The sequence below is a fragment of the Chaetodon auriga genome, chromosome 13, assembly GCF_051107435.1.
Source record: "Chaetodon auriga isolate fChaAug3 chromosome 13, fChaAug3.hap1, whole genome shotgun sequence".
Classification (NCBI taxonomy): Eukaryota; Metazoa; Chordata; class Actinopteri; order Chaetodontiformes; family Chaetodontidae; genus Chaetodon; species Chaetodon auriga.
In genome coordinates, this window is record NC_135086.1 from 2,641,584 (window position 1) to 2,669,205 (window position 27,622).

At 44.8% G+C, this 27,622-nt stretch overlaps 1 protein-coding gene across 1 annotated transcript; it reads right to left on the bottom strand.

Moving 5' to 3' along the window:
• Positions 1 to 2,544: 2,544 nt before the first annotated feature.
• Positions 2,545 to 8,422, bottom strand: gtpbp8 (GTP binding protein 8). Its single transcript, XM_076747140.1, has 8 exons — positions 8,271 to 8,422; positions 7,793 to 7,980; positions 7,496 to 7,649; positions 5,592 to 5,690; positions 5,245 to 5,375; positions 4,640 to 4,739; positions 3,133 to 3,251; positions 2,545 to 2,701 (listed from the first exon to the last, which is right to left on the bottom strand). The coding sequence occupies exons 2-8, from the start codon at positions 7,960 to 7,962 to the stop codon at positions 2,611 to 2,613; spliced, it is 864 nt and encodes a 287-aa protein (XP_076603255.1). The 5' UTR covers positions 7,963 to 7,980; positions 8,271 to 8,422; the 3' UTR covers positions 2,545 to 2,610.
• Positions 8,423 to 27,622: the final 19,200 nt, after the last annotated feature.

Sequence of the window (27,622 nt, forward strand, 5' to 3'; positions counted from 1 at the left end):
ATGAATAAATAATAATAATAATAATAATAATAATAATAATAATAATAATACACCGACACAAACACACTGTTTTTTTTACAGTTAGATAGTTTACAATAGATAAAAATATTCATTGGGTGATTATCGTTGACCTGCAATGTACTTTCTTTGATTAATCCAGTAAGTTTGACCATAAAATCAGCTTTTGAAGGGTCAGTGCTCTCGTTACAGCTCGCCTCCACTTCCTCCACATGACTAACGTACAAAAGTCATCTGTATTTTAACGGAAATGTTCATAAAGATGCTGATATGATGATTCCAGGTTAGCTGCATGTGTTGTCATGTTTTATTTATTTCCCTTTAGAACAGCCTTCAATAAATAACTAACTATAAGACTTGTAGGACCTGAACACTGAGACACAGACCAACAAAACTACTTTTTTTAATACAAACTGGTTTATTCTTTGGGTTGTAGAGTGACTCCAAACAAGTTGAGACGCTGTTTAAATCATAAATAAAACAGAATGTGATCTCAATTTTAACATAAACTCACCTGAAAACAGCTCAAAGTCAATATATTTCATGTTCTTCCTCATCAGCTTCATTGATTTCTGTAAATATCTCTTATTGTGAATCTGATGCAGCAACATGTTTCACAGACTGAAAGATGTGGAACGCTCCAAAAACACCTGTTTGGATCATTCCACAGGTAAACAGGCTGATTGGTCACAGGTGAGAGGATCATGATTGGGTATGAAAGGGGCGTCCTGGAAAGACTCAGTCGATCATAGAGGACGGAGGGAGGTTCACCACTTTGTGAACACATGAAGGATGAAGGAGATGAACACATGAACTCAGAGACACTTCAGGAAGCTGATGTCAGTGAACAGTTTGTTTTTATTTACATACGTGTGTGTATATGTAACGTGACACTGTGTTCACAGCACGGCCCGACTAACAGGGTCCATCCTTCCACTGTTCTTCTTCTTGTCCTTATTCAGTTGTCTTATCTTTATCTGGCAGGTGTCTTTGCCTTGTGTCATCCTCGCTCAATGACTTACTGTGATGTTATTTTTCTTTACAGAGCCCCCCTGGACATAACGCTAATGCATCATAATGCTTTACGACCACACTCACAAGCACACTTAACGCTCTCTGATTAACTGCATCAGCACTAATAAAACACTGATCTGCCTCCTTACATACGTTTCTAATGTATGCGCAGTGTTCAACAATGTGATGGATTTCATAATGCCACAATGAGCTGAGTGCATGGTTTCCACTATCAGGTTCATAGGATTATATTATATAATAAACTTTTGTACTGTAAGTAAGTGATTATGCAGCGTAATAAAGCAATAAGGCTGAAAGCCATTAAGATAAACCACGATGTGAGACTGAAATCAGCCGTCAGAGAGGATACGAAGCCATGTCTCGAGGCTTCAAAAGAACGTACTCTGCAGGGCAACAGCTGTGCATCACCTGTGCTTACCTGTGCTGTCGCAGGGGATCTGGTTGGTGCTGTTCAGACGGAGGTGCACATGACAGGAGATGTTCCCAAGGCCCGGAGAGCAGAGCCGGCTGGTGGAACACGTCCGCGGCCGTCCAGAGGAACTGAGCTTGATGCCTCCAGTCACACGTTTGCTCTCCTCTTATGTAATAACAATCATTTGGTGTGTTTGCTTCAAACGTAAAGACTTTGATTGATTTTCAGGTTTTTAAAAGCTTGTTCTGCACCATCACAAACACCACAAACACCAACCACCAACACCTGTTCAGAAACAAGTAACAAACACTGATGTCTCACTAACCTCCAGTGGAAATCAGATGATCTAAGCAGAAACCAGCACGTGGTTGTAGAATCAGACAGGTGAGTCTAAAGGAGCCAGTATGCTTACTGACAAACTGCAGACAGACTTAAGGCCCACTGGCTCTTGATCGGCCTTATGCGGCTTTCGGCGTCCGCGGTGGAACCCGTGGCGAGCAGGACCAGAGCAGGACCTGATGGAGGTGGCTGAGGCCAAAGCTCACACCTGAACACAGTGAAAATAAACACTGTGGTCAATGTAACGTGAGTAAAATCAATACCAACACGAGAGAAGAGTACGTGGTTAACATGTGGTTCAATACCAAGAAGACCGTCTTGACAATATATAACAAACAGATCAGCTGCGATGGCTGACATCACTTTAAATTTGAGTTACTCCACGTCCACCTTTAACTCATTATTTGGCCTTTTAACACGAGACTACAGCAGCAGCATCACTGCAGTAAGAGGACGAGTGCTTTCAAGACACTTAGCTGTAAGTTAGCTGTAAATGCTAAGCTAAATGCTACACATTCTGCATACACTGCATACTTTAATGTAACACAACGCCTCTTCCTCTTGTCTGCTTCAGGCAGAGTTTCACTACACGCCGTCATGTATGTAGACGCCATCACTGTCCTCGTCCACACACTTCAGTGGACTTTTGGTCTGGTGTGGTGTACTCGTGTCAGCAATCTGGAGAAGGTAATATAATGTTTAACTATAAAGTAAAAGGACAACCAGCCAAACCATCAACACAGTGTTTCACATTTTATTAGAAAATAAAAGCGTGGAGCGACGTGGAGTCCATCGCTGACCTGCAGTCAGCTCTGAGACGTGTCCTTTAACCTGATGCTCCCTGTTACATGAGCGATGAAGCACCGCAGCAGGTAGATCCCCCAAAACTGGAGGGAGCTGAAGAGAAAGAGACAAAGAAAGAAAGGATGCAAAATGTCCCGTAAACATGAAGGTAAACAACACAGGACTTACAATTATGAACAAAGTCATTCATTAAAGCTTTGCAAGTGTTTTAGGGGGAAGGAAATGCAGCGATTGGGATGAATTTGTTCAGAAAAACAGTATTTCTGTGTAGAGAAACGGTGAAAAGGTGTTTGGAGAATGGAAGAGATCCTGTGGAAAATGTACATTTTGCTGAATTCACAGGCGAGCCTCCAAAAATGTCACTTTTAAAGGATAAAACTGGTGTTATTACATGTTTTTATCACGGCCCACAAATCCCATAAAAAGACTCAAATACATAGTTTCATTTACAGGAGTAAAACTTTCAAAGTTATTATGGGATTTGTTGATAAGATGAATGAAATACATGAAGGTGTGACGCTCACCTGACCAGGAACGGCTGCGGGAAGCAGCTCGACGTCTGTGTTTTCACCACATCCTGGAGGTGCAGTATGTTTGTCAGCAGCGTCCCGTGCCGACATCTGTCAATCTTCGTCACCACCACCTGCACAGTGAAAGGATCAGGATTCAGCATCCACACACACACGTTCCTCAGAGATTACTGTGTGTCTGGAAGCTTGTAATGATTTCAAACCTGCAAACCCACAGATGTAATAAAGTGCACAGTAGGACCTTCTGTCGTTCAGCGCAGTCACATTAGGCCTTTCTGAGCGTCTCTTAATCTAGTTTTGCATCCTATCCGACCTTTTTAAAGCCTGCTCCAGGTTTGAAACCGACCCTTTCATCTCCCGGCTTCCTTCGCCTTCGGCGGCGAGGCTTCATCTCTGTTAAAAGCTGTACTGTCACAGCCTTAATAATGATCAAAGTGTTTAATAACCTGAGAGCATGAATAATTGACTGCAGCGAGCGCGCAGAGTGGAGGCGCTTCATTATAATGTCTCAGCGGTGGCATTTCAGAGGGGACAGCAGTTTTTAAATAGCTGAGTGAGAGCGTTCAGCATTAATTCACTGTGGACATAATGAGGAGGATTTGTGAGAAGGATGAGTCGGATGTGAGGAGGAGGGGTAAGAGCTGGTTACCACCTCCTCCATACTGTGCTGTCAGCATGTACAGTACGCAATCCGCCGTTTCTCAAGCACAGAGCTCCTCTGTGCGGACCGGCCACACATCTCCTCCCCGCCTGCAGACTGCTGGTTCGTGTCCCGACGGCTGCAGACGTGGTTGGATGTCTGCTTGTGTTTTAACCTGTGTGTTTGCAGCTTACAGGGCGGCTCGGGCAGGCGCTGTGCTCTAAGTCAGCGTCACCGTGTGGGCTGCAGAGCTTCTCATGTACAAGTCACAACATGTCGCACACACACACACCAACCTGCTATTTGGCAAGAGTGTGTAAATCGCAGGATGTCTGTGTCGCAATGAGTCACCGCCCGTGGAAACGTTTTAGGGCAGCAGCAGATTACCTTCATATTCCATTCTTCTGTTAATGTTTTCTTCTACACTGACTCATTGCTTGATCCATAAAATGTCAGAAAAAGGTGGAAAATGCTCATCAGAGTTTCCCAAAAGCCCGAGTGGAGAGGACTCAGGAAAGCAGTTCAGAGTTCAGAGGTTGGAGTCTGACTCTTCGATTTATGGTTGAGGCTCTGAAATGTTTACAGAAATCAGACAGAACTCAAAAGTAGAGTACGAGGAGCTGAATAATTACTGCATGTAATTATATCTGTATATAATTATATTTGTATATAAGTACTGCATTTATTTGGGACGTGGATAACAGTTTTCTCCATGTATTCTGCTTTTGGCTGGGAAACACTGTGAATAATTATTGTCATTTGGAAATCTTCTCCATCAAGATGATGTTATTATTTATGAAGAAGGTGTATGTGTGTGTGTGTGTGTGTGTGTGTGTGTGTGTGTGTGCGCACGCGTCGTACCACATATGGACGTCTCGTCTCCTCGCACATCTCCAGCGCGATCATGTCAGCCTTCTGAAGACCGACGCTGCCGTCGACCAGCAGGAACGTCCTCACCAGACTGAAAGATCACAAAGAAACAAAAAAAGATGTTTGTTTTTCTTCTCCTGCGGCTCTTCGAGTGTTTTCTTCATCGCAAATAAATTCAACAGCAGTGCAGTGATTACACAGCACCACCTAGTGGATCACACCATCCACCAACGAATGTGAAGCTGCAGTCAATGATGTGTTAACCTGCTGATTGACTGTAGAAAATTCATTTGGAGTAAATTATAAATATTAATACACCACAGCCGGATAATCATTACTGGATCTTCTGACAGAGAGCTCTTTGAATTAAATAAAGTTTTTGGCATCGTGAATGGGTTTTACCTCCCAAAGTCTGACTCACACGGCAGAGGTTACTTCAACTTTTTGTATTTATCACGAGACAGATGGTTAATGAGAGTCTTACTTTGGCCCTCAGGACATCCATCATACGTGTGTGAGGGTCATTTATTCTCTCCGTTTGTGCTGAGACCATGTGACCACCCGTCAATACACAGACTAGCTAACGAGAGCCTCACTTTTTCCTGGCGTACAGGTACGGCTCCACCATGTCCACGAAGTCTCTGGGCGCTCTGTGTCCGTATCCCGGCATGTCGACGACGGTGAAAGCTTTGCCCACTCTGAAGAAGTTCATCTTCTTTGTGTGACCCTGAGGCCAAAAGCAAACAGACAAACTTTAAGACGTTCAGTTAAACTCAGATCACAAGCTGGTGTCTTTCTAAAACACTCTTTTTAATCAGACATTCATTTTAATATAGACTTCATAGCAACCCGTCATCGGTCTGACTCAATGTGAGAAGACGCTCTGCAGAGGCTAAACCCTCAAAGTGTGACAGACACACCGTCTGTCGGTTAAGACACTCACTGGAGTTTTGGACACTCGGACTTCTACCTCAGGACTCAGAGCGAAGAGACCTTTGATGAGAGACGACTTCCCCACGTTGCTCCTGCCGATGAAACACACCTGAGAACACACACAGGCAGCACTGCTGTAATCCGCCGTGTTACCGCGTTAATGCTGGAATAGTTTCATTTCAGGTTTCACTGAATTCACTGAGCGAACGTTTTAACCAGCACACCTGCTCTGACTGTCACGGGCTGCTCCCATTGGCTTCTAACATTTTGCTACTGCAGTGCCAACGACCGCCAAGTCCCACAGGACACGGCTCGGGCTCATCCATCTCTCTGACACAAGACAGATGGATGGAGGCCGACGCTGCCAGTAAGCCACGAATACATCATCCTCTGACAGAGCGGAGAGGCAGAGTGGTAACTAACTCGGCATGCCAAAGAGACCCCGCCGTCCAATCAACACAATGTTCCATTCTGAACCCTCCAGTGAACACTACTGTCTATAAGGTTATAAATCTGCTCATTTATTATCAAGCGTCAACTCGTGCTTAATTATGTATGAGGCTGCGGGAGGGCGAAAAGACATTACGCTACATTTTTCATTTCAGTGTCCGTGTTTTGGGTCGAGGAAGGGCAAAGTGAACAACTTCATGTTCAGCATCCTCACTCACTTAAACACACACCTTCTCCTTCTTTTACACTTGTTGTACATATTTTCAAGCACAGGTGAAGCCACTAATAATCCAGCGATGGGAGGAGGCGGGCGAGGCTCGGTTAAATTATTCTGTGAGCGGGTTTAAGGTTAGAGACCGCTGGCCTCTTCGTGACACTCGAGCATGAAATAATAAACTGTATCTATGTTTGATTTGGTTGTTTGCAATCTGACGGGTCCACTGCAGTGTGAAAACACTCCAGACTGTCAGTCTGACAGTGATAAAACATCCAAAAGGAGTTCTGCTCAAGGCCGAACCAACAGAGAATAAGAAGTCACTTAAAAAAAAAAGAAACCTCCTCTCATGAATTTTACATTAGCAGAGTTTGTCAATTCTATCCGCTTCACAAAGTTACTGCACAATTTGTTTTGCAGGAACAAAGAAAGTGGAAACGACTTTCAGTGAACTGCATGAGATGAACAGGAAAACAAGATCTGGTGTCGTGTTCTTCATCGTCTTCCACTCTCTGCCCCGGCACAAAAATGTCCTCCACAAAGGAGCGTCTGCTGCTGCAGCGCGCTGCTTCATGTGACCGAAGAGACATGAAAAATGCCAAAACAAGGAGTTTACTCTGAAAAATGAATCTTTCACTGCGACACTTATGAGGTAAACAAACAGTGTTGATCTTACAAAGTTATCTACCAGGAAGGTGTGCTTGCAGGTGTGTGACTGCTCAATGCAGCATCTTGCAGGACGACGTCACGGTGCGCTGCAGCAAAAGTTAAGCTGCGTTCAACCTTTATGACTGTGTGGTTCTTCGAATCTACTCATGAGCAGATCGTGTCGTTAAGGAGCCACGAGAGCAGAGCTCTCCAAACAGCTCTTCAATTCTTCTTATGTACAGGTTTCTAATGAAACGAGTGTCGGGTGAAGGGTCCCATCCATGAAGTCAGTCGAGTTCTTTTTAGTTAAATCACAGTTAATGTGCAGATCGGATTAAATTTAACAACAGATGTGTAAATACTCTGAAGTGTCTGTTTGGAGGGGCCTCAGTAGATATTTGGAGCTGTCACACCCTGAAGGTAACACCAGACGTTTCAATGATATGATGTGAAGCTGACGCTGAGGCGTCTTTAAGATGTTTTTCTACACTTTTCTGAATAATTTTCTCCCAGTGATGCACAATTTTTCAAACAGCTCACCTAAACCTTCACCTTTACTGCTCTGAGATACACGTCATGGCTCAGTCTGACCGCCCACTAACCTCTGGCTGTTTCAGTGGAGGTATGTGGTCCATCCTCTCTGCAGAGATGTAGTAATCAATCTTATGAAATTCTGAAGAGCAGAAGAGCTTTTCTGCTTTAACCATATCCTCCAAGCTGGGATGAAAGAGCTGGAACTGTGTCGTGTCCACAGACCTGAAAATATCGTTCAAATCAATTAAACCATCCAAGCCAGGACATGAAAGAATATGTCTTACTGTTTTTATCTTCAGACAATACAAAAACATGTGCTCTTATACAATTTAATCAAATCTTACAAATGCAAAAAAATACAGTACCTGTGCAGGTACGCCTCCAGATCGCTGAAGGGATAAAGCAAACTTTGGACTTTCTTTGGGGGAAGCAGAGTGGCTTTCTGAAGTGAAGCAAGTTTGTGAGCACTCTGTCGGGGAACAGTGAAACCTTGAGTCCCAGGCCGAAGCCGGAGACACAGCCGGGGACAAAACATCTTCAGATCTGCCCGCAGCTGAGAAAAGGACATCAGTCACGTTAAGGGCAACGTTTAACGACATCACTGCGAATTCAAGTTCTTTAAACAATAAAAAATAACAGTTACAGGTGTCTACTTGCTTATAAACGTGTGATATTTTCTTCTAAACTTGATTTTGTCGCTAAACAGACAACTTTATGGTCAAGTGTACTGGTAACTGCTAAGTTAAGGCTAGCAAGCTAGCAGCAAAACATTAGCATTACATCAACAATACGTTTGAAATTAACGACATAAATTTAGAAATGCGTGTTAATTTAACGACTTACCTGAATTTCAATAATTTCATTGCTTACTAACAGAATATTAAAGCATGTTTTGGAAACAATGAGCGTTATCCACTGTTATCATGACTATTTTCTCTGTAAGTCTTCACTTTCCTCCATGTTGCGTGCAGCGCTTGAAAGAGTCCGACTGAAACAGTTCCGCGCTGCCAAGGGTTCCTCTTCAACAAGTTAATTCTCCGGCATTTGATAAGCCAATTGAAATAAAGGGACAGAATAAAAACGTATGTAGCAGTGTGTATTTTTGTGTTTGTTGTATTATTGTGTATATAAGAATATGATACATCACACACACTTCCTGCTATACCTGCTCGGACATATAGCTGTAATATACTTTTTGTGGTAATTCACTTGCAGACAAATGGATCTATACAGTAATTTCAGCTAATAATGCTATTACAGATTACTCTGCTTTAATTTAAAACTCATAAATCTAAAAGAAAACCTGGTTTATGTTTGTGCATTTTTGTAAATGTGGGACAGCTCAAAACATAAGAACAATCCATTACTTAAACACTCGCGTCACACTTTGCCCAATCCCAACATGAACATTTCTCTGCAGATATGTCACATGACGTGTGAGACTTTGAGATTCAAGTAGAAGACAATGGGATGAGACTCTGAGGAGGCTAAATCAAGGGCGTTGAGATTACATCTCTACTGTGCTATTCTAATATTGCATAGGGTGCTGGAACATAATTAATGGGCATGAATCCTCTTTTAGATTCAGCTACATTCTTCACATTGATGCATGGCTGGTGAAACATACAGAAACATTCTTGTGTTCCTGCTCTTGGATGAAAAAGGTCTTGTATCCGCTGGGGAAGGCGCAGTTCTAGCTGTCACATACATCCTCCATCACCCTCTTGGTGGAGATTATTGAGGATTATCATACTGACGTTTATGAAGCGAGCGCCAAAGAAATGTCTTCATAAATTTGGTTATAGGAGGTGGCAGTGATAGGAGCGACTCCAGGCTTCTCTCCCACTCTGCATTCTTTTACAGTGAGTCTCCCACGAGGAAATGGAGTTTCATCAATAGACATGTTCGAGCGGTGGTCAGGTTTCACAGGTTCATGCACACAAAGCGGTTAGAGAGTATTCTCCACATTCCTCCCCATGGGGAGAAGACATCAGTTGTACTATTTATCCAGCTTTGATGAATCGCTTGAAAAGCAATTTTATTTTGAAAGGTAGAATATTTGGCTCGCTCTGGGAATCTCACTTTAAACCTCACAGTTCATCACTCTCTTTGTGGAGCCGTTTCCCTCCACATGGTGGCAGTGCAGACTACTGAAAGCGTCACTCTGCACTCAGGCTGATATGTTGAATGTCTGCCTGCACCACCTTGTGCCAATCCTCCCTCTGCTCCATCTGGGTTTTATGACCTGATGTGATTCATAGTATGTTCACTGAGCAAATTAATTCACAGATATCCAATTACAGCGCTCATATTCTCCCTGCCTTTTTGCATGTGGCAATGTGTCTTTTCATTCATCAACCATTTAAGAGAATATAGATTTCCTACGCATGGAGTGCCTTATTAAAATAGAAAATTAAACATGTGATTGATTTATTCTGTCAGTTTCTGTCTGCCTTTCATGCTCCTTTATTGTTTGTGTGTCTTGCACATCGTTGAACATGTGTTCAGCAGTTAATTAAATAGCTTCGACTAGAATATGAATAAGATGAAGAGTAGTTTCATGCTCCCTGGATTACTTAGCAAATTAAAGGCTGGTACCTGCATTTCTTTAACGTTTCATTACTACTGAGGGAGATGAAACCAGAGGGAATCGCCACCATGGACAGCTGATGAAGAGCTTAATAGGTGGAGGTTTTTAACCATCAGTTATTTATATGGCTTTTAGCACAATAGAACCATTCAAACCTCACAAAAACACACTTCACCAGGGTTTTTAAGAGCCACTTGTGTGGGAAACAAGACAGTGAGGGATATATAGCAGCAGAAAGGATAGATAAATGATGGAGGGAGCAGAGAGGAGGGGACGAGCGGGTTAGACGGGGGCGGGGAGCAGAGGGGAGGCGGCCACGGGTGCTCCCATGACTCCATCGCACCATCCTTCACTGTGAGCCAGAGGATCAAATGCCAGACCAATCAATCGTCCACCAAGCAGACACCTACAGCACAGGCCATGATGGCATTTACCTCCCCAGGGTGCATATCAATAAAATAAAAAAAAAGATATCATACAGAATTGATTGTTCCCAAACAGCCTGCCCACCCACACCATCACGCCAGCCTCTGCCCGTCATCATCATTTGTTCTTTGGCTCTTTATTCGCGCTGTCTGTCTCTCTCCAATCCCTCGGCTTTTTGTTGCTTCTCTGTCTGTTGCAGCTCTTTTATTGCGCTTGATTGATGCGCAGCAGACGAGGTTTGCAGGGTTTTCGAGGAACAGAGCAGGAACCCCTTTTGGAGACCTCTGGGTGTTTTTTTGACAATGCAGCGGGAGGAAGAAGTCCAGCTGCAACGCTGACCAGCCACCCACCCACACCCACACGTACACACTGATGACGCGTTAACCTGACACTGAATTATCACATGGCTTGACCCAAGTGACCTTTTCAAACCCATTAAACCATTCATTTGCATGTTAACCACTGAGGCCCACCCCCGCTGCCCCCTGCTCGGTCTCTGATACCCCCCGCTGTGATGTGACGGGGGCACAATGGGACGTGCGCCGCCAGAATACCAAAGCCCCCTTGTTCCTTGCTTTTGTTTGTCCATGAGGATGAAGTGCAGAAGAGTTTATCAAGTCAGGAGGTCAAACCGTCAATACGCCTCACGCAAACACACACGGCTGTCACACGCACTCGCCTCAAGGGCAAAAAGACAACTGGAGATTAACACAGGCTGCACTGTTCTGTCTGCCCATCTGGTCGGGCTGAAGGCTGTCAGGCCGAACACCTGTGGCAAACATCCTCCATCTACCACTGGTCAGCATGTGAAGAAGAGGAGAGGAGAACTCTGCTTCCGCAAGCAAATGCTGTATCGCTTAATCATGCCTGAGCTTTCTCCCTCCAGCGTTTCCACTCTCATTACTCTCCCTGCCTCTGCTCAGTAAACAGAACAATCAGAGGAGTAGCCGCCCTCGCTCTCGTGGAAAAGGGAAAAAGGCGCTGTTCCACATGAGGTGGTTCACCCAGCTATAACCTGCACATCAATAACGTTCACACTCCTCACCAAACTTGAGCAAAGACTGAAAAACTGATCCTGAAATATTTAATAAGAACTGCAATAAACTATAAATCACAAGCTATTGTGATATGAGCTGCACAGTGTCCTATTTAAGATCCGACGAGCCACAGTGTCTTTCCTTGTTCTTCTGTGTCTCTCTAAGCATCTCCCATGAATACAGCATAAATATTTTGGCAGGCGGTGTTTGGAGGATATTAGAGCACAAGCGCCGAGCGCTGAGGGATATCGATTTTGCTTTAGCGGCCAAGAACCACGTTCTGACGTATCGATGGCTCTACTGGCATCGATACGTCAAGGAGATGAGGTTGAACCAGGAGGAATGACCTTGAGCCAGGAAGCGATCTCGACAAAAAAAAGAAAGCCGCAGGAAGGAAATGCAGAGAAACAAAACACTGAAGATGTCAGAGAGCAGAGACTCAGGGTGACACTGAGGTCTGCAGGGGGATAAAAAGGGGAACAGCAGAGATCAAGATTTTGGAGTATCTGATGTTCAAAGCGACCCCTTTTCCTTCTGATTCCTATTGATTTAGGAGCAGTATTCCATTTGAGGAAGACACCTAAATGTCTGCTCAGGCTGGAATTTCAGTACTGCGAAGATACACATAGATTTTCCTGTGCGTCAGGGTGAAATGGGCATCTTCAGGTTGAAGGAGAATCTCAGAGCAGCCAGCGCAAACATCTCTCAAATCTCAACAGGTTATCACTCAGAAAAGGAAAAGTACACGCTCACGTTGCACGAGTACAAAAGAAACAGGCGCACAAACATCTCCCAATGACAGCAGCACATGTTCCAGCGCTCAGAGGAAGCTTTAAAGGTGGGTTAGAACACGTCTCTCCTGGAAGACGTTTATAGTGTGTTCACAGTCGTGGTGTTGTCAGTTGTTCACATGAAAAGTGACAGAAATAGAAGTGTAAAGAATGAAAATAGGGAGCTTGACAGAGAAGTTCAAACCCGGCGTACTTTCTCACCTGAAGTGAGTGTGAATGTCGGATTGTCTGCTTCAGAAGTTACACAATGCTTTTGGACGCAGCCCCATCAATTTTAGGTTAAGTGAAGTAGCAGCACCGCAGAGTAAAAATACGCTGTTACAAGTAAAAGCAGGCTGTAAAAGTATTAGCAACAAAAAGTACTTAAAGTATCAAAAGTAAAAGTACTCATTAAGCAGCAGAATGGCTCCTGTTACTGCAACCGTGGAGCTAATTTTAACCGCCATACTTTGTATATGTTAGTATTTGGGTTCAACCCTTTACAATATATCATTTTAGAAACACATCAAAGGCCCAGAAAAGCTCTTTACAAATATATAAAATTATTATTATTCTTATTAAAATGGAAATACTCAAGTAAAGTACATCACTCAAGTCGAGCACTTGAATAAATGTGCTCACTTTGCAGCAGTGGTTCTGTGCACTGGCTCCAGCTTCGGCTGAACAAGCACTGCGGATGTTTCTCCTTATTGCACTCACAACTGAATTCACAGCGATCACTTCACGCTGAACCGTAGGAGTGTTTACAGCAGCCAACAACTCTGTCAGTCTGCACACGGCATGTGAGCACTGTGTTGAGTCACAAACGAAACCCTGTCGTTTAATGGGGAGACAATTTCCGAGAAACTAGAAGTTCCTCTCTTTAAAAACCGCTGTCTTCCAGCTGACCCCGTGTTTTGATTCCTGGAGCATTTTTGCAAATCTGTTTGTTTCTGAGTTACAGTCTATTACAGGTCAAGGGGAGGTGGGGTCTGATTTTACATGCTCCAACAATAAATAACACTTGAAACAACAAGCGCAGACTTGACCTCTCTCTTACTGGGTCACATGAAAATGCATCCGAGACCAATTAAAAACCGCGGGGACGCCATTCTGTCAGAGGAAACGCTGCTGCTGCTGTACAAAAGGTAGAAAACCGCGTGCTGAGGGGTATGGCAATTTGCCTGCGAGCTAATAGGCCTGTATCCACGAAACCTTGAACTTGTTTATTCATCTGATGCCTTCATCCATGTGAAAATGAGGTGTGAAAGCACAGAGGTACTCCTACACGTCAACCCTGGGCTGGTTATCAGCGCTGTGCTGTATGGTGCAACTCTGTGAGGTAACCTCTTAGGTCATGTTTCAGGATTTAGACTGCTCCCTGCTTCAAGAAGACCATTACCACTGCCAGCACCTCACTTGCTCTGCTCTGTATCGCTTGTCTTTGTCTGTCTCACAGTCCTCCACCCTCCTCTTTGTGTCTTTGTGTCTTTCATTCCACAGAGATGATTTATTTTGCTTCTCCCCTCTCCTCCTCCAGTCCTCAGCCGCCCCCGGGGTCAGCGCCGAGCTCCATCACTCTGTCTGGATTCTTAATCCCCGCGCTGGAGACGCCCGTGCCAATACAGGAGAATAACAGATTAAAAAACGCAGCCCGAGCCTCGGGTATCTCCCCTTTTTCTCCCTCTGCCTCCCTCCGTCCTCACAACAGATAAGTGGAAAAATAAACTTGGGGAGGCTAAGCTGGAGTTGAGAGGCGAGCCATCGAACCAGGGATGACAGAGAAGCTTCCAGCACGGTGGTTAATGAAGGTGATGCAGCAAAGCGAGGCCCTCTGCAGAGGCTCCCTGAGTTATAACACTGGAGCCTTGGGAGGTGACACGACTGCAGGCGGGAAGGTTTCCACTTGGCTGCAATTGTCTAAGGAAGATACATGGTTGACCCCAGACAAAAATATAAGCACCAGAACATAAAAATAATGAAACCCGAGGCCCCATTTTATATAACCAAAAATAATGGCTGTTTCACCTATAGGAGGTCATTGTCAGCCTTGGCTCCAGAGTGAGTGGAGAGAGGATGGAGTATTACGGTTAATGGAGACAGAAAATCCAAGCGATCTTATTAGAAAGAATCTAAAAATAAGAACAGTGAAGGAAGGAAAAAAAACTGGCAAAAGGGCAAGAAAATTTGTAGACTCTGGAGGTTGTATTCACAAAGACTCCCACAACAGCGTGCCTAACCGCTGATCCGAGACCAGTTCTGCTACGAACACATGCTGGTATTTGCATGACTTCACAACCCAACCAGTGACCTTAAACCAGAATCTTTAACAAAGCGGGTGCAGTCCTTTCATTCTGATAGGAGACTCCTGTCCTTGTTGGGTGAGAGATGGGCAGGGGGAGGAGGGGGGAGGTGGCGCTGCTACAGGAGAGATAATGGCTGTGTCAGTTTCACACCACTCCTTCATAAAAGCTGAGCCAGGAGGAAGCTGGGAGGGAGGAGGTGCATGTGCACGAGGCTGTCCAGGCACGTCTGCATACGCTCGAGTGCATGTTAGCTTCACCCGTCTGATGCCAGCGTGGCGTTTTTGTGCATACGTGTGCTGACCGTGACACTCAGCAGCGTTGGGAAAGCTACATGGAAAATGAGCTAAGCTAGCCACATGAAGTGAAGCCAGTGTAGCAAGCTAAGCTACAGCAACATGGCACTAACAGTTTACTACATCAAAGCTATTTATTTTACATTGATCCAGTGATCAATACCACCGTCAGTCAAACAGTGGAATTGCACCATTTCCTTTTCTGACACAAACATAAACACAGAGAGGTTTACTGTGATTGGATGTTGTCTGTAAAGGAGAACTAGCATTAGCATTGTTAGCCAGGTGTGAAAAAAGTGGGGTCTGGTTTAAAGGACAGGCTCACATATCTCGCACTTCTATAAGATGAAGACAATGATTTGATGTGTTGGGGCTGTGAACAAAGTCACATCCCAGCTTTTCTGCTCCTCAGTTGTTGTCATCAGGCTTTAAAGCACTGCTAATTCATAAAAAAGGTCATTAGTCTGGGTTTTAATGAAGAGTTCTGGTGTCCCAGATGTCTTTCCCACCCTCAGGAGCAAACCAAAGCACGTCTCTGTGATTCTCCACTTTCAAAATGAGAAATATAAGTACTGGTATCCTGCTTTACAAAAAGAAAGTCAGAAAAGAAAAAGTTTCTTTCAGTCTGTGTATGCTTGTGCTTACAGGCTTATTGTTCACTCCTCCACACCTCTGTGACTCTGAGAGGGGACGGTAGGGTGCAGGGTGGGGTGAGGAGGGACACAGTGTCCTCCAAATCACCGTCACCCTTCCTCCTCCCTCTCCGTTCCCTCTGGCACTAAAGAAAGTCTCAGGGCCATGACGACAGGACATCCCTCTCCCGTGGCTTCCCTGCAGCTAGCGTACTCATTGTGACTCGCTGGACTCTGACAGCACAGCCTGCACTCACAATGTGTTTATTGGACATGGCTGCATGTGGCACTTCACCCCCCGCGAGTCCCCGGGCCCCTGAGCTCCGTCTGTGTGGTGCCGATGTGAGGCGGGGGCCCCGGCTGGACGGTGAGGTCATCTTTATGGAGATGATGTGGTGCTGCAGCAGGAGAATCCAAGCCAGGCCGAAGCGTTAGCTGCTGAACTTTCTCTGTCTTTGTCGTATTTTGTGCTGCCCATGGCCAGTTTGGGTCACTCTTGTCTTTCCACTGACTTCATGTACCACGTTTAAAATTGCTTTGGGTCTGAACGTCTTATCAGAAAATGCAGCTCTACATGCTGAATGAAAGAAATAAATGGGGTTTCTCTGAATGTGTCACAGTCTGCTCCTCTGTGCGTCCCTCCAGCCACATTCCCACCTCTCCAAACATGTTCAGTTCAGCAGGCTAACGTGGACGAAGCTAAACCAAAGCAACGGACAGATTCTGACCTGATGGTGGCGCAAGAGGGAACTTTACAATTCATCCTGTTAGGAATGACTGTAAGAGCCATATTCAGAAAGATTCAAGGTCAAAAATTATTATGCTCACCTGGTGTATTTCCTGTTACGTGCCATTGGGTGTCGCCGAGAGCGCAGGTGTTTAGGTAGGACACCTCGCCTCGTTGGGTGTGTTTGACCCTGGAAGCGCATATGGTTTTTGACCGCTGTGGCGGCAAATGGGACAGAGGAACCGGGAGTTAAACACCTCGGTAGTTTGGTATCAGACCAAGCTCCTACAATGACAATCAGTTCAAGAGTAACAAGGACATTTTACTCTGAACCAGAAATGTCTGCTGCTGTTGCCAGATGAAAACTCAGGGCATCACCAAAGTCGGCACCCGAACGCCACGATAAACGTTGGCATCGGCATTTTTCTGCAAACCACGGATTTATTGAAATGTCATCTCTCTTTATGTTTAAATTTTATGTCTCTTAAGTTTCAGTTTTTAACTTCATGTTGTGACAGCGCTGTGGTTGAGGTCTGGTTAGGGTTTGGAAAAGATCATGTTTTGGCTGAAAATACTCGGTTTTGTCGCCACCAACGTGGCTCGATCAACGGTCTGCTGCTCGGCGCTCGTCTCGCCTGATCATCTGAACTGCATCACTTTCATACCTATTGTAGAAATGTATGAAATGCACACATTTAACATATCTGTCCTTTGCAGAAACGCTCAAAACCAACATTTTATTGTGGCCACTGGGCTGCATTGAAAGCACGGTCAGCCAGCACCATTGCCATCCCTCGGCAAAAACAGGAGAAAGAGGAAAAATAAATGGTTCATAATGAGGCTGTAACCTGACAAAGCCTCACAACAAACAGCCCACAGAGAGACAAGCTCTGCCGGCGCTCCCACCCCTCCATCCCTCCCTGTGTTTGTGTGCCACTCTCCTCCGAGCGTGGAATTCGCCGCCTGCGACTCTTTCTCTTCGCAGTGACAACATGCTGCCCACTGTCTTGTTAGAGCGGTGATTGATTGAGCGGGTCTGGCAGTTCTGAGCCCCCTGCTCGGTTCATTTGTTATACATTTATAGTTCATAATCCATCTGCTCTCACCTCTTCACATTCCATGTGATTTTTCATCCTCTTTTTGTATCAGGGGGGTCATTTTTCTATACGGCTGTGATAGATTGTTTAGTGTCTGCTGTCTATAATTGGCCCAGATAGTGGGAAGACTCACATGTGTTTATCATTAGAGCCTGTGTGGAGATCTCTTCATCATCGCTCACAATGGACATCCAAACTTCAGTAGCTGAGCTGAATTGATTCATTAAGCCAGTTTGAGGGTAGAGGAATGCTTCTTATGGTAGTTTGCATGAAGCATTTCACACCATGGCAAAAAAAGGTGTGTTTAGGCAGCTTTCCTGATATCTTTATTTCAACGTGGCGTTCATCCTTCCTGCATGTGACCAGCAGGTGACAGTAGAGGACCATGCATGAACGAGCAGTGGCTGAGTCATTCAGAGTTTACCATCTGTTGCTCTGCAAGAGTTCCCAGGAGATGCCAGACACGGGAGGTAGACCTAATGCTTGTTACTCAGGCTCATCCCAGTTTTTATTATTATTGTTTGCATTATTTATCTCCACAGCTCTCAGCCCTGTTTCTCCCGGTCACTTTTAAAATTGGGGTTTGAATTACGGAGCCGGAGGCGCGCTGAGGTTTCCGCGCCTTTCCAACCTTTTGGCTGAGAGAAAGCGGGACAGAATAAAATCCACTTGAAAAAAAACCCTTCATCACGCATAATTGATTTTAATGATAGCTTAGCATTATTTTGAAATGAAAAACCCAAATCAACAGCTTATGAGCTGCACTCAAGCCAATGCAAAATCACTTCGCCTGCCAATGAGTTGTTTCTGGGAAGTTGTTGCTGCAAAAGCAGCTTCTCACCTTAGAGATGAAACAACATAAAAAAAAAATATTCCATGAGCTTACAGTAGCACAAACTGCAGGAAAGAGGTTAAACAACACTGTAAATGTATTTCAAATACAGCAGCCACAAGAATTTTCTGACCTCAATTTGTGGTTGCCTGCCAAAAACAGTTGTAGAGATCTGGGATTAATGTTGACCTATTTCCTGAGGAGGGATTTTTCAGATTTGTCAGCAGAACCTCTTCACCTTTGCTCAACCGTGAGCGATAAAAACCCAAAAAGTTCCCATTAAAAAAATAACTATCAGGTTTCACATGTTGCCTTGTATGAACGGGTCAACAAAGCTACAGATGTTTTGGGGAAACTGGGGAAAAAAACTTTAAACAGAAAAGGTTTAGAGGGAAATGTATTGCCAAGCAAATGATTTTTCTATTAAAAGAAGAATGTGCATTAAATTCTGGCTTTTCAAATCTCCTCTGAGGTTCTATTTATCATCTTAACTGGTGAAAATGCTAAATAGCACCTGAGTTCAATGCAACAAAAGTTCAAGATATCATTGTAGAAAAGGACTCCAGGCTTTGTTGATCACAGCGATGAGAAACATATGTTTCTCTGGTAAATTATAATAGCTCAGCAGCTATTCTGGTGATGATCAGACAGAGGTGCTCCAAAAATAAGTGTCTTTTCAGTGTCAGGCAAGGACCCGTCCTCAGCCCCCTCAGTGGGTGTTGTAATCTGTATGGATGACTGGCCTCTATATGTGTGTGTGTGTGTGTGTGTGTGTGTGTGTGAGGCAGGCAGGACAGAGGCAGAGAATCCTCAGACAAAGCGAGGGAGGTGTATAATGAGAAAGAAGGAGCTGGTGGAGGAGGTCTGATTTCTCTTGCCGTGCCACTGAGTGCACTCCTCGGTGCTGCTGAGGCCCCGGCGGCTCGCTCCTCCTCTTTGTCCTCATCGCTCCAGAGGACAGCGCTGCTCCGGGAGGTGCCGAGGATCCTTTTGGCTGCGTGCACAGCCAGCCATGTTGGAATAAATCTGTCCTGTAGCTATAAGCATTATCTCCTGAGCCTCGCGCTGGCATACTGAGCTACAGCTCAGGCGGGGACGATGCCACGCAGACAGGAGGAGACGCTGTGAGGTGGAGGGACGGGTGGAAGAACGGGAGGGTAAACAGATGGAGCACTGAATTATAATTAAGGAAACATTTTGCTTATTTGCTATGCTTCTGACAGTGAGCGAGAAGATTGATACGAAGGAGGTGTTTAGCGTAGCTTAGCATGAAAACTGGAGGCAGTGAGGAAACTTACATCACGCAGTAGCATGTTAGCATGATAAGCTAGGCTAACCACTTTGTGACACCAACTTCCTTTTTACCTCACAGACTGTGAACCTTTTCTCCAAACTCCAGACAATAAATCTATTCCTTTCAAATGGAGTGATAGAAGGAGAACAGGATTAAAACTCTGGCCAATGGAAAATACTAGTTTATGATTAGCTGGTGGGCGTCCATTAAGGTCACATGTCAAGATTATTGTTGGCTGTTCTTGATCTTGGAAATAATAGTTTATCAAAAGAATCTTTTTTCAAGGTCCACTTGAGTTATCGAGGAAATGGCTCTGTCTTCTTGACGTGACCTAAGTGTGCTGCCTCAGTCAGGTCATGACAGGAAGTTATACACAGCAGATAATAACCTCGGGATCTGATGAAGGATAGTTTATCTGCATCAGACGTGAATGTCCGTGATCATTTTCCAGCCATGGATGAACTCATGGTGCAACAGTAACTCAAATCAGGACACTTCAAACCAACACATTCAGTCACCCTTTAAGGCACTGGGTTCCTGCTCAGCATCATATAGTGAAATGGTCACATAGTGGTTATAGGTTTATCAAAAGATTTACTTATGTACATCAAGTTCAATACGTTATTTCACTTTCCGAACTAAATCAACCTTCACTTTTGGTGTCCTGTGTTTGTCCCATCCAACCACCCCACCTCCCTCCAAATGTGTTTTCTTCACTGCATCAGTTTGATGTGTTAGGACTGAGAACAGGCTGCTCGCAGAAGTCCACTGGACTCTCCTGCACATTGAAAAATGAAGCTAAATGGGTACCCAGAGCCTCGGCCAAGCATCCATAAGGAGAGGTTCTTCAAACGTACTATAACCACTGCTCTTAACCAGTGTGTACAGATAACCATGGCAACAATACTTGTGCTTCATGCTGCAATTTCTTGTTCTGCCTTTCAACAATCTTCAGAGAACATGCCTGGTTTTGCTTTCAGGTGGAAAGAGCAGCAGCGACGGTGCTTGAGACAGAACAGCGGGAGCATTTCTTGTGGCTGCATTGCATATTTGTCCATCGACGACATTCTGACGCTGGAGAAACTAGTGTTTGCCTCTGCATGGATGTCTACAGTCCAACAATAAAACCTGTAATTTGCTGCTGATGCTATAGAAAGCTTTTGCTTTTAATCAAACTCCAGAGCAGCTCTGAATCAGTACGTCAGCTATCCACATAAAACATAACTATACGTTGCCAAAGTGTGGAAATCTGGAAAGGTGCTATACGTAGCTGCTCTCCTTTGCCAGTGATAAAGTCTTTGAAGGTGGATATTTTATTTAAAGGCCAGCAATGGTAGATTATGCTTGTACTTAGCAGCATTAATGTGTATAACTCTTAAACTGTAAACCTTAGGTGTTGAAGAACAAGACCAGAAATTGTGACTAAAACTCTTCCCGGGATACATCATTTTAAAAACATCAGTGCCTCAGGCGCAGTAGGCAGAAACATTGCTAAGCTAAAGCCAACCATGGCGCTCTTTGTTCATGAAGACCTCAGTTATGGGAGCAAAATGGATTTTCCCTCTAGCCCTATTGAACAGAGAAGTGCTGCTTTCTGGGGCCCTGTCACTGCTCAATGCAGACACAGTCCAGACGCACCCTCAAAGCTAGTTTATTTGTTCTGCACTCATAAATAGACCAGTTTCATCTTCACCCACGACAGGGTGTTATTCCCTATGTTATTTCATTACGCCGCATTCTTGCCCTCTTAGTAATACTTAATAGGTTTAGCAGATTGACAAGTGCGGGAGCCAAAAAAAGCGCAAAGGAAAAAGACAGATAGAGAGGGAGCCAAAGGTGGAGGGAGAAGCTGACAGAGACAGATGTTTGGAGAGTGAAAGAGAGAGGCTGGAGCTGGAGAAATGAAAGAGTGATTGGTTAAATGAAAGGGACCGAGCAGCGGTCCTCTCCAAGCTCTGTGGTTGCGGGTGTCTGTCCAGGCTTAGCAGCCTGCGGATGAGAATGGGCCACAGCCGCTAAGATGTGCTGCTAGCTTTGGCTGGCTCGCTCTGCCTCTTTTGGCTCGGCGCTACCCTTCTCCTCTATAAAAGGAGAGCGCTGGCTAACGTCAGTGTGGCCACACTCCTTATAGCCCAGAACAACCCCTGGCTCTTGGGACTGCTTACTCATCCCCATTTGGCACCGTGCATCTCAAAAAAAAAAAAAAAAAGCCTCAAACCCCTCCACCTCTCACAATCCCAACAAGCTCTGTTGGAAAAAGCGACACCCGCAACACTTTCCCATGGTTAAAAGTCTCCCCTCAAAGACATTGAACTCACATCCAAATCTATTTGTCATTTTTTCTTTTTCCTCCGACATTCACCCTCACAGAGGAGCCGCAGCCTGAGGGCCATTATGACATTAGTGTGGAAATTATGGTCATGAGAGATAAAACAGAATTAGAGCGGTAATTAAGAAATAGGTTTTTTTCCAAGGACATGCACTGACATACAATGCAGGCTGTTGTGAATTTCAGACTCATGATACAGGAGCCATTATGTAACATGGTATTCATTCGACTGGTGCTATTATACACTTCACAGGTCCGTGTATTTCAAAGGAACCGAGACCCTACTCAAGACCCATTTGGGTCGATTCTGGTCGTGTTCGGGTCGACAGCATTTTGGATGGTTTGACTGTCCTCGCACCTCTTTCTCTTTTTCAGTGGGAAACTTAAGTATAAAGATTGAAGCTCTGCTGGAAAATGACTGTAATCCTCTTTGCTCTGTGAAATAATGGATTTATTTTAGCTCATGACATTACAGCGCATGTGCTTTAAAGAACACAGCACTGAGGCAGTTTTATGTCTAATAAGCCCATTTCTCATACCCTCTCCCTCTCTCCAGCTCCAGATCGTCTTTGGTGAGTTACCTCTGGACGGAGGGAGGGACCGCTCTGCCTTTAAAACAATGGAGACTGGTAGTCGGTAAATAGGAGGGCGTGGATGCACAGAGCTGCACAAAGCCTCTGGCTCCGTCGTAGCCATGTGTGACACCATGTGAACAAGAATCAAAATCCCTTCTGTCATTCATCAACTTCTCAGCGGTCTGCTGTTGCCATGACTCCTTCGCCACCAACAGTAGGACTTTCTCCTTTGTTCTTCACAACTACCATCTCACTCCGGTCCAAATCTTTATGGCATGCTGTGATTTGTCATTACTCTTTCAGTTAATACACCCTCAGAGTTTATTCTCCCAAGAAAGAGTACAAAAGCCTGTCTGTGGTCTTTAATTCAAGCAGCTTGTATCATCATCACAGGTAAAAGTCGCTCATAAGTGATGATGTCTGGCGAGTTGAAAGTCGTTTACACAGCAGTTCTGGAACTTTACGCCACAGCTCAAGGCTTAGCTGACTCCCTGTTGGCTAAATGTTAGCCATCGTGCTGTGAGGCACAGCCACTCATGAGTGAATGACAGCTTCTTGACAGCTTCATTAAGACCACAGATGGCGGGGGAAGTGAAGAGAAGCTAGAACAAATGTAACGCTTGCGAAATGTGAGGGAGGCCGCGGGACCTTTTCACAGCTTGTGCGGCTGGCCCACGTCCAAGCAGCCTGTCTGGGCAACCCGTCCCCTCTATCCGAAATCTGGCTTCGGCTGAGATCATGGAGCCCCTGCAGGTGAGAGCCTATGTCATGATGGTAAGTTCTCTGCTGCCGGTGGGTGAGGTCCAACTGCTCCCCCTTACAGACTGGGGTGTGAAGAACGGACATGTGTGGTCATACTTACACTTAGCAAAAAGCGCAGTAAAATAATCAGTCTTGTACTTGCTGTAGGACAATATTTTGACAAATTAATGGGGACATGGATGTGACCACAAGTGTTGATAAAGCTTCCATGCTCCATCTGCTGTTTTTGTGACATATGCTTGCAAAGGAATAATTCTGTCATTCAGTCGTTAGTCGTCAGTCGATGAACTCCCATGTTGGTCAAAGCTCCATTAACGTTTCTATGAAAACTAACCGCAGAACAGGAATCAACTCGATAAATACAATGAGGTCACTACGGCAAGCCGCAGGGCCGGGTGGTCATCTGCCAGCAAAATGACTTCAGTTTGATGAACAGTTGGAGAAATCCAGTTGTCATTGTTGTCATATTCTTTTTTATCCGTAAAATAATGTCTCTGTTCAACGCAGTGATTTATGAGGGCCTATAATGGGACTCAGCCAACTGACATCCTGATGACTAACATAATTTTTCTTTTGGGTGAAACTATTCCTCTAAAACATGCTGTAAATACAAAAAGGGAATATGACCTCTGAGGCCTGGCTGCCTCGTTTTCTGTCTGGCCAAAGCAGTGATTGTAAGCGATGAGGACACGACTGACCGTGGCTAACTGACCGTTCCCCGAGCAGCTGGAAACAGGCGCAGCAGGCCTGTCGAGCTTTGAATTCCTCAGCGCGCCGAAGCAGTGTGCATGGCGCTGTGGTGCCGATTCTTCTCATCTGAGGGGTTTGGAAGTTATGTCTTATTATCTCCTTTCCAAAACCAAAAATAGTGGGAAAGGAATGTCTGTCCAGGAGATAGCATATCACTAGCTAACTATTTTATTATGGACAACTTATGTTAGATTAAGCCCATTCATGACTGAAGCAGTGTAACATCAGTCCCCAAACTAACCTAAGCACGACAGCGGTTTTCAGGGTAACGCTGTCATGAACATGAACTTCTGTACCAAATTTAATTGCAATCCATCCCAGTAGCCGTTTCACTGAAGACCACATTTCAACCAGGGGACCATGAATTCATGCTGGTAGTCCAATTTATCTGTTCCTGATCTAAAGTACACTCTGAAAACAAGTCTAATATTCTATTTATTATTTTAACAACAAGCAAAAAAACAAAACTGCTCCTTTATTTTTTATGTCTTTTCAATAGATTACAAGCTTGTGGGGATGTTGATTTGTTAGCTTTAGTACCAGTCTGTTCTGCATCATTGCATGGCATTAAGTCATATCAAGTATTTAGCCATTAAATGCATATTCAGGACTGTCTTGCAGTTTTCTTGATATCATATGAGTCTTCCAGAAACATTAAAACCAGAGTCTGAGCTTGCAACTGTCATTTCTGCCAGTAAAATTTACTGCTGCCAGCTTAAAATGCTTTTGTCTAGTTCTGTGTGAAGTAAAGGACCCATTACCTCAGAAATTATCACAAATTATGAGATGAATCTTCCACTGATATCTTTGTAAACTGCATAGTAGACTGGAAAGCTCAACAGGCATCAGTAACTACCAGCAAAGGGTTGATTATAATCGAGAAAAGAACCTGAAAAAGGCTGAAACCACAGGAGAAGCAGAAACAAAGAAAAGAAGAAAGATGCATCAGCCTTCAGGGAGCTGCTGATGAACACAATAAAGACGTCGAGTGTGTGTTAAAAAAAAAAATCGTTAAGTCAAATTAACTTGAAACCACAAAGCTACAAAGACAGAGATGTACAGGTGGAGCAGTGGACGGGAGTTTAACACATTCATTCAGCCTTACAAGAGGCGCGATAAAAGAAACACAAGCGAATGTAGTTCAGACATCGCACATGAACACTCTGCCAAGGAGTGACTAATGCTTGTAGAGGAGAAAGCATCATTAGCCTTTTCAGACACCTTCACACACACACACACACACACACACACACACACACACACACACAAAGGGCCCAGGAGGGGTGGGTTATCAAACATAGGAGGGGATGAATAAACTCGTGTCGTGAAGCAGTCAAACTAAGAGGAAGGTCTCCGAGGGCCAGCAGATAGAGTTGCCATCGGATCTGTCTCGACTCTGTGCTACCACCTACACAGCATATGGCGCCGGCTGATAACTGAGGCCAAAACGAATAAGGCTGGTGCATGCTAACGAGGAAAAATGACCAGATATGCTAATGAATGTGCCCGGCAGCTGCAGCAGTGGCAGCAGGTGAAGGCAGAGGACTGCAGGAAGGTTGGTGGGTGATATCAACAAGTTTGAAAATCCTTGAGGGAGGAGAGTGAGCCGGATTGTTGTGACTCATCTCTAATTTGCTCAGCTAATGTTTGCTCTCTAAATGAAGTGATTCGTCCATGGTGTCTTCTGTGACTGATTCCTTTTCATAACTATGTTTGCGGTCAATATTTTTGTCCCGTATATGTGGCGGTGCTGGGGGAATGTGGTGAGTCTGGTACAGGCGAGGCCAGAGGGTTGTCCACTGAGTGTCTCATAAAAAGTTAACCGCATCGAGTCTTACAGCTGGACTGGCCTTGAATCAACACTCAGCCTGCACCATTAGTGGTTAAAATGGGCCGCGGTGTACATATCCAACTGTGCATGCGAGCCGCTCTCCATTATATTTTAGATCTGCTCCCAGCGTACATGGATGGAAAAACTTAAGTGAAACTTGAACAGCAAAAAACACGTTTCCTCAATTTCCTTGTGTTTCCACTTGATTTCATTTCAGATTTTTTTTGGCCGTATTGATTTTCTCCCTTCTTTGTTCTGGTGCTTCTGTTATGCTATCGAAAATCAGCAGCCAATGACATTACGGGGCATGCTGCTCTGAACATATGCACTCCCTTGCCTGACAAAGCCTTGAAACACAAACAGAGGACGGAAAATGAAAAGTGGTAAATGCATACCGAGCGATCAGAAGACAGCGTGGAACCGGGCGGCCTTACTAAAACACGAGACCTTTCACTTATAACGTGTTGAATTTCAACTGCTTCCTTGTCCATAACACGCTTGATATGCTTGAACTTTATATGCATTACAAAAATGTGCTGCATGCACAGAAATGTGAAGCATTCTCGATGTCCTTGTGCATTTCCTGATGCATTTCCTCATTTCACAGTCGACCCACCACGCCGTCCTTCGCACACTCTCGGACACCGACTATCATCCGCCCTCTTCTTCCTCCTCCTCCTCCTCCTCCCCTTCCCTACCTGCAGGACCTGAGCTCATTGTTTTTGCCCTGCTGATTAACCTCTCCCCGCCCCGAGGAACGTCTCACATTGGGTCCAGGATGAATGCGGGCTGCGCCGGCACCACAACATGCCCGACTTTTTCTAATGAGTTCCCGTCGCTCAGGGCTCTGGGCGAGTTAGCCTGCTGTGATTGGCACCTGCTTAGGAGGACAGTGTGGCTGTGAAATGGGATGAAAGCAGAGTTTAGCTGAGGGAACGCTGAGTCCATCCTACGGCAAACAACAGCGAGAGAGCGAGGTTTTATTTGACTGACTGAGATTATGGCAAGTTTTGATATTACAAATGTTTCAAAGCTGCTTGAAGTGCCAATACACAGAAGTGGCATTGGGCGTTTGTAGTTTACCAGCTTTCTGTGTCTACCCACTGCTGTCCACTGCTATCATTTACCAAAAAGAATCACAGAGAAGCTGATGAAGATCTGTATTTTCTTATTGTCATCGAATCCCATGAGACGACAGCCGTCTTCCCGTGTGTCACAGAGCTCCATTGTCATCCAAAAACTATTAAAAACACATCAGTGAGCCACACTGTTGCACTAGATAACATGTTCCTTTGTTCCCATGAACACACACAATGCAGTTCTTTTTGACTCAGTCACACACACACACACACACACACACACACACACACACACACACACACACACACACACCGTCCTGCTGCTGGAAAAACCCATGAGACATAAAGAATAATCCTGAAAGCTTCATTTGTGATGGTAAGATGGTAAGAAACACACCAAGCTTGTAGATGACTGTGGCCTTTTTCAGTCCAAACCTGTTGTTTGTCATAACCAGATTGCTTTTGAATCTGGACAACAAAAAAACAAACAAAACGCAATTTTTGCAAATCCAAGTCACATTCGGAGATGGCTTGAAATGCGATTCCAATCGAATTCCTACAGACGCGTCTCAGTCCAGACTTTCTGGCTGTTCAAATTGGATTTCAAAGTGTGTTTTGCGTCACCCGCAGTATGGCGACGGCAAATCCAGAGTGATGGAAGTGCATCAAAGCGACTGAGCTGAATCAGTGTTTACCAGCCAGCTCTGCGCCGCGACCTGACAGCACAATTGTTCGGAGGGCGAGATGATGGATCTCCATTTGTCACGCTTCCTCGCTGGAAAGCAGCATCGCTAGCACATGTAGCTACTGACGCCTCCATCCTCACCGCAGCAGCCTATGCAGATAATAGGCTGATGATGTCTGG

Excerpts from the sequence above, each read along its gene's own strand:
- gtpbp8 (XM_076747140.1), bottom strand. The coding sequence starts at position 7,962 with ATGTTTTGTCCCCGGCTGTGTCTCCGGCTTCGGCCTGGGACTCAAGGT. Across the intron at positions 5,691-7,495 it reads CTCCACTGAAACAGCCAGAG|GTGTGTTTCATCGGCAGGAG; the intron begins GTTAGTGGGCGG and ends GTGTGTTCTCAG. Across the intron at positions 4,740-5,244 it reads TACCTGTACGCCAGGAAAAA|TCTGGTGAGGACGTTCCTGC; the intron begins GTGAGGCTCTCG and ends GTGATCTTTCAG.